Here is an 11,722-nt window from a genome sequence, read left to right on the forward strand (position 1 = left end):
AGTCTCGGCTAGACTATCAAGTCCCAGCATGTGCTCCAGAAAGAAGCCACATGTGAGACTCCCGTGTTATGGGAACAGCAGGCCTGTCCCTCGCAGCCGATGCTGGGCTGGTTTCATCTTTGCACACCTCTAACACAAGGCGAGAACACGGCCCAGGCTCTCCCTGGAATCCCACCTCCAGCTCTGGAGCTGCCACGGGAAATGCCCGGCCGAGAAGAACTCGGTGGAGCCAGGGAAGGAGGGAGGGGAGGACAGTGCTGAGCTGGGAGCTGGAAGGGGGCTGGAAGGGACTCAAAGGTGACGCAGGATGACGGAGGTGCCCTCCGAGCCCCGGTGAGAGCCAGCCCCGCTGCTAAAATCAGAGCCCAGGAGCTCACAGGAGGGAGCAGCAGGGAAACGTTGGGAGGCACCGTCCCTTGTGCTGCTGAACAAAGTCAGGCACAGATAACTCATTATTCACATGTTTGAAGTCGGCCTGCTTACGCCATTTGGAAGGAGAATCAGTCACGGCCGGGCTTTGCTTTGGTTTCCTCTGGTTTTCGTGAGACACTGCTGCTACTGTCTTTCTGCAGCGCGGGGAGAAAGGGGAGTGTGGCGCAATGCGCCCCGGCTCGCTGGTCCTGGCACAGCGTTCACACCAACAACCAAAGGAAAATAATATTTAAAGGGGTGGGGGAGAGAATTAGGAAGGAAAAAAAAAAAAAAAAGAAAAAGAAAAGAAAAAAAGGCTGCTAATTTATAAAGCTTTTTTAGCTGGTGGTGGTCTGAGATGAATTGGCTGCCTCTAAAAGGATGAAAATAAATATCCCTCTTTTTGAAGGAAATAGGCTGGCTCTGGGCCAGCTGGCAGGAAGCACAGAGATATGTTGCATTTACAGTAGGTTTTTTAGTGTCTGAAGCTCCAGCAGCGGGAGAGATGTTCGTTCTAGGCAGGCTGGGATTGATTAGGAGGCTTTGGGAGCCCCTGATCTCCTCTCACTCTGGGTTAGTGCTGAGACCTCGCCTCTGCCTCTCTCCCTGCCCGCCCTGTGCCCACCCTGGCAAGTCTCTGATAAACCCTGTCAGGGCCCTCGATTGTGTGGGGAGACCCCAAAACTGAGCCCTCTGGAAGGAAAACAAAGCAGGGCATTAATTTAAACAGAAATCCAGGGCAGCGCTTCCAAAAGCTCCAGGGACCCAGGAGCTGTGGCCCATTCCCAAATCAAAGGGAACATCGCGCCCGAATTTCCACACAACTGCAGCTCAAATGCCTGAAGGACACAGGATCCCTATTCCCAGGGTTTCAAGAGTCTTTCTGGATTTGCAAAAATATTTGAAGCCCTTCAGAAGACAGGGAAAGCTGAGGGTCTTCTCAGCAGTGGGTAAAATTCATCCGGTTTAAGCATTCAGCCCACTTGTGCCTTGCTGAAAATCCCCACCAGTGCTTTCCTGCTTTTTTCCATCCAGAGTAAGGACTCTGAAAATCTGCCCCTAAGACTGCAGAGGGAACTGGGTGGGGGTTAAAAGTTGTGATTTACAGATATGAAAGCTGCAGCCCGGGTGTCACAATGCAGCAGGTGGGTGCACATCTGCGGGAAATCGGGCAGCTTTCAGAACAGGGTGCAAAAACCACCAGCCCCGACGGCCTCTCTGCAGTCACTCCCCATTCCAGGAAGGCAAAATTCACTGATGGGCTGTGATCTGCTTCTCATGGAATCAGGCAAACTCCCCGATTCCAAGATTTCTGAGCTGGGCGCTGGGAGGAAGCAGACAGATCTCAAGGACATGCAGCTGGTATTGCCTCAGCCCCGGCTGAGATCAGATTCTCAGATTCCATAGATCCGTGGAGAGATGCCAGTCCCAGTGAGTTCCTGCTGCTATCTAACAACCTGGACTGGGACCTACCAGTAGAGCTGGTTTCTCCCAGTTCACAACCTGTTCCATTAGGGCAAGCGCATCAAATTCCTTGGGGTGACACTGGTTAAGGACACTGTGCCCGGGATGGGGAGGACCAGCTGCTGGGCTCAGCCCTGTGCAAGGAATGTGCCGTGGTTCAGCTGATGGAGCTGAGATGTCCCTGCGCTGTGGGGAGGGAGCAGCAATTTGCCAGCCCGGCGTGTGCCGTCAGGAACAGACCCGAATTTTCCCAAGGTTTGAGGATGCTGAGGGTGCTTTTCCCCTCAGACAGCTGGAGCTGAGCCCTGCCGTTTGAATACTGATCCCCTCGACCCCAGGACTGAGCTCCAAGCTCCATCTCCAGAGCCTGGCTGGTGTTACCCTGCGGGATAATTACTGAGCTTTGCACTGGCAGGAGGAGCCCCAGAGCAATGGCACCTGCACAGCACCCTCATCCTCATCCTCATCTCCATCCTCATCCTCATCCTCCCTGCAACGCTGCTCCCCAAAGCCAAGGGAGCAGAGCTGACCGTGGGGAAAGGGGTTCCCTGCTCCCACATCTGATTTGGAAAGGGGAACCTCCCAGCACAGAGGTTCCCATCCCACTGCCACCGTCCCCAGAGGCTGGGAGGGCACCAGGGGCACTCCCCGCTCGCTGTGTCCCTCCTCTTCCTCGCCGCTCTGCCCCGCTCCCACTACAGCATGCAGAGACACTGGAAAGAGTAAGAGAAAATAATGCAAACTCATGTCTGAGCCCCTTCCGCTGCAGGAGGTGATTTATCTCTGCCTGCCTGCAGGACAGGTGACTGCGCTCCGGCAGCGGAAGAGAAGGGTCTTAGGAACTCAATTTCATTTCACTCTGAGTCAAATCCTCTTCCTCCCTCTGCCACATCATTAAAGTGATTGGTTGCACTGATAAGCCCTTTCGGGAGGGAGAAACAAGATGTGTCCTGCCTGACATCTGATGTTATCTTGTGGTTTTGTTTGATAGCTCTGGCCCTTTAGCTGTTGTCTTCCCTGAAGCGTAACTTGCCTTTTAGCGCTGGCGATTTTTTCCCCCTCTCTCCTTTCCAATCTGTGACCCTTCGCTCTGTCCTCCCAGCTCCTGAGTCCTGCCCGGGGGAGCTGGGGCCACACTGCATTAACAACCCTGCAAATCCTCCCTGCCAGCCTCCTGCACATCCCCTGCTGCCCCCAGGAATTACACGCAGGTAAACTGAGGCACGGGGCAAAGTGCTTCTCCTTTGGGAAGGAGTGAGGCTCACCAATGGCCTTGCTGCAATGCTCACAAAAATTCCTTTTTGGTGCCACCTGCATCCCTTCCCAGCCCACCCATCCTCCTGCACAGCTCCCTTTGGATCATGCTGCCTGGTCCAGCAGGAATTTCTTTTGTTGTGTGTTTGTATTTGAATTTCTTGTTTGTATTTGAATTTCTTTTGCTGCGTCTTTGAACAGCCCCTGACACGACCCGACACAGAGCACCACCAACATCCTCCTGGAAAAAGCCTTCAGTGCAACTTAACCCCCCCAAACATCCCTCAGTGGCCACCAGACCCCACCAGAAACCCCTTTTGATCAGTTCAGTCTCTCCCAAATACGGGATCAATGCCCATTTCTCCCTTCTGAGTGAATTCCAGAGCCACCCCAGGGCCAGGTTTCCCTCTTCCACCCCAGCCGAGAACCGTGCCCTGGGGTTTTCCCGAAGCTTTCAAAAGCAGGAGGTGTTGCAACCAATCCCAACAAAGATTCCTTTGTAGGACGCGAGCAAAAATAATTTCCCTGTTCTGACTCCCAATATTGCTGCACTTAGAAAATATTGGATATTTTTTGAAGTTGTTACGCAGCAGGCGATTGGAAAGGAGAGGTGGAATTTACTGCATGTGGCAAATAAAATAATTGGAGGGTGCATTGACTGGAGCCCAGATAGTTTCAGCTGCTCTGTTACTCCTTTGGGGGCTGGATCACAGCCTCGAGCTGCAGCCCCGAAGGCCCTGGCGATGCAGACCCAGTGCTTGGAGCACTCCCAGGCAACTTTCCTCCCTGCTCTGCTCTGCCCAGGGAATTCTCTGCTCCCTGGTGTCCCCTGGGACATCCCTGTGTCCCCCGTCCCACTGGGGCTGGGGCCTTGCACAGCCCCAGCACAGAACCCAGGGCCAGGCTGGGTTTGTCCCTGAGGGGTTTTTATCTGCCCTGCTGCCAATGAGGGGCATCCCAGAGCGGGAGAATTTCCCCTGGGATCAAAACGCATTAGAGATGGGAAAACAGGCAGGGAAACCTCCTTCCTGTGAGCCAGCACCGATCTGCAGAGGCTGCTGCAGGAACTGGGGAGCCCCAAGGATCCCCCGAAGGCTCCTGCAGGAACTGGGGAGCCCCAAGGATCCCCCAAAGGCTCCTGCAGGAATTGGGGAGCCCCAAGGATCCCCCAAAGGCTCAAAGGCTCCAGCAGGAATTGAGGAGCCCCAAGGCTCCCCCAGAGGCCTCTGAATGAGCCAAAGCCCTTCCACTCCTCCAGCAGGGCTGGGTCAGCGCAGGCAGAAGCAGACACCCAGGAGCTGCACAGGCTCCATCCCACAAAAGCAGAGGCTGGAGCATGGCTGGGATCACCCCGATGGCTCTGAGCAGCACACCCCAAGAACACCCAGGGATGTGTGAGGATGTCCCAGGGGAAGCACGCAGCAGGAGCCGTGCCACAGCTCCAGGGTGGGCACACGGAGTTCCCTCCAACGGCCTCAGCCCTGCTAGGGCTCAGGCAATAGGGAAGCCATAAAGGGCCACTCAGGATTTCCTCCTCTTCCTCACCAGGGAGGAGGACAGGGCTGCAGAAGTGGGAAATCAGCTTGTTTTAAGTACTGAGTATTAAATTAGAACAGATTACAGCAATATGACACGGACAAATCACGGTCCAGGAAGAGCTGAGGTCATTTATTTATTGAAATTATCTTGGATTGATTTTGTTGCATTATTTTTCTCCTATTTATTCCTTCTTTTTGCCATTTCCACTTTTTTTTTTTTTTTTTTTTCCTTATTCCCAGACAATCTGGGAACTGTCTGTGTATTTATTTCTAGCTAAGGACAAGCAGGGGAATAAAACAAAGACCTCAATAATACCCAAAACTATCACCCCACGGGAGCACTTCAGCACCGAGTCTGCTTTTAATTACAGAAAACATCTCCAGCTCAAGTTCTACGCAGCCCCACGAGGGAGCCTTTTGGCCAAGATAAAGATCTGGAATTGGACAATACTGGCACAACCCACCCCTGTCCTGGGTCTCCACTCAAGCTTCTGAGAGGCACAAGACTCTCCAATGATTTATTCTCCAAGCACTTCCTAAATCTCTGAGGGTAAATGTGCAGAAAGCACAGGATCTCTGCCTCAAGGTCCAAAAATTGCCCGTAGGAATATGGGAACAGGGGATCATTTTGCCCCTGCTCCTCTTTGGCTCCCATCCCAGAACCCCACTCCATCTTCCTCATCCTCAGCTATTTTAGGCTGACCCACACTCGTCTGCCACTCAGTAAATCCCAATTTCCCTGTGTCCCTGGACTGGGAGTGTTTTATTTCACCATCTCCAGGTTCCTGGAGCTGCCATCCCAGAGAACATCATCCCAGCCTTCCCACAGCGCTCCCAAACCAAGATTTCCCCTTCCCAGTCCATCTTTCTCATGGGTTTTTGCTTTTTTACCTCATATTCCAGCCAAGAGTTCACAATGCATGGGGTGAGGGCAACCAGCACCGTTGTGGTGCCACAAACACCTCCACAGGAGGGACAAGGGGGTGCCACCCCCTGCACGCCCCAAACTGCTCATTTCTGCACACCCCAAACTTTTAATGTCTGCACGCCCCAAACTCCCCATTTCATGTCTGCACACCCCAAATTGCTCATTTCTGCATATCCCAGACTCCTCAGGTCTGCACACTCCAAACCCCCCATTTCATTTCTGCACACCCCAAACTCCCCATTTCATTTCTGCACACCCCAAACTCCCATTTCATTTCTGCACACCCCAAACTCCCCATTTCATTTCTGCACACCCCAAACTCCCCATTTCATTTCTGCACACCCCAAACCCCCCATTTCATGTCTGCACACCCCAAACTCCCCATTTCATTTCTGCAGACCCCAAATTCCCCATTTAATGTCTGCACACCCCAAACTCCCCATTTCATTTCTGCACACCCCAACTCCCCATTTCATTTCTGCACACCCCAAACTCCCCATTTCATGTCTGCACACCCCAAATTCCCCATTTAATGTCTGCACACCCCAAACCCCCCCGTTTCATTTCTGCACACCCCAAAGTCCCCTTTCCCAGCCCAGGGCGAGGGCTGTGAGCCCTCGTGGGAGGGAAACCCTCGCTCAGCTGAGGCTCTCAGAAGTCTGAAAGCCGGAGAGCAGCGGCGGTTCCTGGAAACGCCTCGCACGGGGGAGGTGAGAAGCCTTCCCACCCGCTGGCTACGTGACAGGGACAGCGCTGCCCGGGGACAGCCACGGCCCTGGGGGGCAAGGAGCCTTTTTTGGGGTGGGAAAAGCGACCACAGGGGGAACTTGGGGCTGGGCAGGATGGGCTCAGCTAGAAAATACTGCAGGGACAAAGTGGGAGAGGGGATGTGAAGTGCTGTGGCCACAAGCCCCCTCCTCCCGGTCCGAGCCACCCTGGGGACACGTTTCTGTCACTTGCTGTGGTCACGCCAAGCAGGGACACGACCAAAAGCACCAAATGTCTGATGCACACCCCAAAAATGAACAGGGCAGGAGGCACCGACAAGCAGCACGTCTACAGGGCTGAGCAGGGAACAGGGGGGGGACACAGGGACCCCGTGGGTGACAAATCCTCCCGGTCTCCCTTTCCTACCCAGCAAGGACAGCAGCAACGGGGTGGGAGTCAGAAAGAAAGGGTTAAATCCAAAAGGGATTTAGAAAGTGGGGAGAGAGGTTAAAAAGTGAAGGGTAGCAAAAAAAAATATAGTTCAACAGGGGAGAAAAGGAATTTAAAAGGGGAAAAAAGACTTGGCACAGGAGTTCTGGGCAGAGAGGGGCTGGAGAGAGAAAGGAAGAGTGAGAGCAGAGAAGGTGAGAGCCTTGGGAAGGAAAGGAAGGAAAAGGGAGGGGAAGGGAAGGCAGGCAGCAGGTGGGTGTGAGGGGAGGCCCTGGGGATGCTCCCTTTTCCCCAAGAACCCACTGAACACCTCCCAGCCCTTCAGCTCCCCACGTTCTGCCTGCTGGGGATTATTTTGCAGAGAGGGCTCTGCAGCAGGGCTCCTGCTGAACACAGGCCTGCAGAAAGGGGGGGAAAAGAAGGAAATTCCACAGGAAGTTCAAATATTTTATTGCTTCCTGTTTGTACAAAGTATGTCAACACTTGGCACCCGCTGTGCTATTTGTTTAGAGCTAAGGTGCCAACTTGACAGAATGTCCTTTTTTTCCTGTCCAGATCTAACCCAGAAAGAGCTGGAGCAGGAGGAAAAAGAGCTCAGAGCTAGCAGGGCACTGGAGGAGCCTGAGGAGGAGATGCTCAAGGAAAGGCACCGCTGGTGTCACCCCCGGGGGATCCCCGAGGAGCCTCCTGCTGCTCCCTGCCCCGGCAGGGCTCTGCCCCTCACCCTGGATGTCCCAGCCATCGCCCTCAGACTCCTCAGGAGCTTGATCTGGGCACGGCCTGAGTTGAAAGCCTCGCTCAAGGGCTCAGATGAAGCGATGGGCCAGGGGTGGAAGATGAATGGGATGCCCAGAGGTGGAGCCCAGCCACAGCCCTGGCCCCAAAGCCCACAAGGACGTTGGCTGGAGGGATTCTGCTGCAGCTGAGAAGACGCTGCCCGGGCCTTTCCCAGGGTACCAAGACAAATGGCCAATTCTTTCCACATTAAGGATGGGTTTTGTCCTCCCCACCAGCCCCACATCAGCCTCCAGCCCTGCCCAGTGCTGATCCTCACACCAGGAGCCAGCACACACCGTGGCCCATCTTTTGAAACCAAGAAGGGGAAAAAATTCCACATATTTTTATGCCCACACATACATACACACTCACACTAACATATATATGTTAAAAAGTGTATATAGTATGTATATATACAAATAAAAACTGCAATTCCTGCGGGCAGCTCTCACCTCCCACAGCCAAGCAAGGCAGAGCAGCCCCAGCCTTGGTGTTTGGGCCAAGGTGGGGATCACCAGGGCTGTGCCAGCCCCAAATGCCAGCGCTGGCTCTGCCAGGGTGCTGTGCCCGGGAGCCACCCAGTGGCAGGTGAGCCAGGGAAAGCACCTCGGCTTTCCAGGATCATTTTACAGCTGCTGTTTCCACACCCAGGGTTTCTGCAGAGCAGGAAGGGGAGGAAGGTGTTATTTCGTTGTTTTTTGCAATTGTCATCTTCATTCAAAAGTGTGGCAAGAAAGGAATTATTTTTAATTTTTTTTTCCCACTGGAAATTCACCAACCATGAGTTCAAGCCCCAGGGTCAAACTGGGAGCCAAAAACATGACCAATAAATCTATGAATCCCTGAAAAAATTCCAGAGTAGCCACAGTTTGGGTCTAAACCTTTTCTAGCAGCAGTTTATGGGTTGGGGGGAGCAGGAGTGGGGGAGAGATCAACCTCTGGGGCCCACACGAGGCAAGGGCACAAGCAGCAAATAAACCCCACACAGAGCTCCTCAAGGAGCCAGCGCTTCCAGCACAATTTGAGGTCCAGAAATCATCACAAAAATAAAAATAAAACCCAGAAAAAATGCTGCCCTTGCAGCTGGGCTGTGTCCCAGGGAGGGCACCCCACACCAGAGCCAGGACAAGCTGCTCCATCCCCGATTGCCACGGCCTCCGTATCAGAGAACTGAAATGAGGGATGGGGAGCTCGGGGGTGAAATGCTGAAATTCAGGAGGAACAGGTGTGATTCACCAGGGTTTGGCTGTCGGGGAGGCCAAACCGAGCTCCAAGAGTAGCAACTATCTCACCTTGTATTATTATTTATGTATTCCTGATGGTGAGGATGATGATGATTATTATTATTATTATTAGAAAGGCGATCTGATGCAGCTGATAAGGGGCTGAGCCAGCAGTCAGGAGGGCTGGTTTCTATTCCTGACACTCCTGGCAGAGTTGTGAAATTCCCTGCCCAGCCCTGGGGCTGAGCCCCAGCAGCCACCACGACCCACAGGTGCCCCACACCAGGGACCTGCCTGATGTTTCTGGCTTAAAAAAAAAACAACCCACAACAGCAGCGTTGGATTTCCTGCATTCCAGCTTCCAAATCCATCCTCGACAGGCTCCAAAACCAAACCAAGGAGGGGGGGAAATCCTCCAAAGCCCGATGCAAATAAAACCCCCTGGCCGAGGTACCGGCCTCCACCTGGCCTGACATCAAGGGGCACCGATGGCCCAGCGACAGCATCAACAGAAAATGTTTTTGGAGGCGTTTTTGGAAGGATCAAACCGCTTCCCCTCGCTGCGAGCACTACAGCCTGACACGCAACGGGAACAAGCCAGGCTTTATAGTGCCGGGGTGCCGCCGAGCCAGCGGGAAGCTGGAGATGGAGCCCCCAGGGACAGGAGGGGGGTCCCACGGGGCCAAATAATCCTCGTGGCGAGAGGAAACCCCTGCGGGCAGCGGCTCCCTGCAAGCTGGAAGGCCCAGGGCAGCTCCGAGCAGCCCGACGCCGAAAGGCAGCCCGGGCAGGGCAGCTCCCGGAGCCTCCCTCAACCACGAGGCACCATCCTGCCCCCGGAGAGCCTCCGCAGCACAACAGAGACGCTCCTGCGGTCGCAGAGTCTCTCTGGTTTCTCCAGGCTCAGCCCCCGGCCGCGGGCGCTGCCAGCCCCAGCCTTTGACAGCCCGAAAGCGAAACCGCCGCGCAGCCGAGGGGAAGGAGCTCTGTGCCAGGGCAGACGCCGCCTCAGCACCGGGGAACCCGCACCGTTTTCGGTGGAATCGCCAGCAATCAGCCCCCGAAGCCGAGCGCAGAGCTCCGGTTTCAAAACCCCCCCAGCCCCGCCGTGCGGAGCCAGGCCGGGCCCTTCGTGCTTTTGCCATCGCAGCCCAGAATTTTCCCAACATCCCCACCTGGAGCCGTGAAATTATCCCTCCGAGATGGGTTAGGGAGCAATAAACCATCCCTCGGTGATGGGGTATGGAGCAGGAGGCCGGCAGGGAGGGAGGGACACGCGGGAACATCCGAGCGGCCGAAGGTGCCACCCCAAGGCCGTCCCCGAGCTCCGTGCGCCGGCTCCGCGTCCCGCATCCCTCAGGCACGGAGAGCTCGGAGCCTGCAGCCCCTCGCCACGATTGTCAGCGCTGCCCGAGCCCAGAGCCAGCCCTTCACTTACTGCGGGGCTCCCGGGGGCCGTCCACGGTGACTTTGATGGCTCGGTGGTAGGTGGCCACTTGCGTGGGGTTGGTGAACACGGTGATGGTCAGGGTGAAGCTTTTCCCTAAAGAGGGTGGGAATGGAGGGAAGAAAAAACCAAAGTGAGGATCCCACATGGGTTCAGCTCTTGTGCGAGAGAGAGGCCGCTGCGGGAGCCGCTGGGACACGCACCCCGCACACTTCATGGCGTTTAACGAGCCGGGATCGCCCAGACACCGCCCGGCGGGGCTGCGGCGGACACGGCCCCGGAGCCGCTGCCGAGCGGGGCCGGCACCTTCCCGCACGGAAAAGGCTCTCGGTCCCTTGCCCGGCCCCCGAACCGGCCCCTCCATCCAGGGCAGCCTCCGGGGGTTCCTTCCGCGGTAACCCAGCCCCGGATCAGCGCTGGATGCGGGGGGAGCCGGGCCTGGCGCCCTCGGGATGGAGCTGGGATCGCCCCCAGCGGAGCCGGGGCCTGGTCCCTGCGGACGTTCCCACCTGGAGGGAGCTGGGCTCGGCCTCGGCCATGAGGGCACCCACGGGAGGGCCAAAAACTGGGAAGTGCAAAATGGGAACTGAATCCGGCCAGCTCCGCCACCAGAGAGCTCCGCAGGGACTGTCCCCTCTCCCAGCCCTGCCCCGAGAGCAGGAGTCTGCTGCTGGGAAAGGGTTGGGTACCCTCGGGGAGGGCTTCAGAGGTGCTTTTGAAGCACCAACCTGTCACACTTTATGCAAAAAATAAAACAAACAAACAAACAAAAAAAAAAAAAAAAGGGAAGGAAGCATTGAAAAGCTCTTGGGAGACAAATTTTTCAAGGAGAGCCCCCCTTGCCCCAGCAGAACAAGTTTCCATCCGCAGCCTGAAAATGCCTTTATCATCACAGAGGGTGTCACCAGCCCTGGGCCCACCCCGACCCCAAACCCTTCACCTCCTGCAGCCTCACCCCAGCCCCTCACCCTGTCCTGGCCTGGCTGGAGCTGGGGCTCGATGTCCGGCCCAGGGGAGGCTGTGGGAGAACAGAGACCCCCCCAGGAAGGGCCTCGCTCTCCCTCAGGCTCCCCAAATTCAGGAAACCCTCGGCTAGAGGAAGGAGGCTGCACAAACCACACTGACCAAGCCCCAGCAGCAATCCCTGTGGGACCCCAAAGGTACCAGAGGTCTGCACCCCGGCAGGGTATCAGGTATTAACCTCGCTGTGATGGATTTCTGCTCCTCCAGCCTTTATTCCACAGATAAAAGCAGTAAGGAACCACCTCCTTCCCCTTTTCCCCCGAAGCAAGCAGGGGTTTTCAGATCCCGACCATCATCCTACAGGGTCGGACCTGAGAATATCCACAGCACAACAAATCGGGATTTATCCAGCTAGGAGGAAAAAAAAACGGAATAAACTGAAAAAAATTATATTTTCTCCCCTGGAGAAGATCCTGGAATTATCGCAGGTGGGAGAGCTGCTGCAGGGGGCGGAAAGGAGGGAATGCGGGTTCTAAAGCCGGCAGCGAGCACCAGTCCC

At 55.5% G+C, this 11,722-nt stretch overlaps 1 protein-coding gene across 1 annotated transcript in view; it reads right to left on the reverse strand.

Annotated features, from left to right (window-relative positions):
* Nucleotides 1-11,722, reverse strand: part of RUNX3 (RUNX family transcription factor 3) — a 33,497-nt gene that overhangs the window by 18,996 nt on the left and 2,779 nt on the right. Inside the window, exon 3 of the mRNA XM_038160953.1 lies at nt 10,192-10,296. Coding sequence (XP_038016881.1) covers nt 10,192-10,296 — 105 coding nt within the window. The remainder of the gene's footprint in view (nt 1-10,191; nt 10,297-11,722) is intronic.

Source organism: Motacilla alba, chromosome 23 (assembly GCF_015832195.1).
Source record: "Motacilla alba alba isolate MOTALB_02 chromosome 23, Motacilla_alba_V1.0_pri, whole genome shotgun sequence".
Lineage (NCBI taxonomy): Eukaryota > Metazoa > Chordata > Aves > Passeriformes > Motacillidae > Motacilla > Motacilla alba.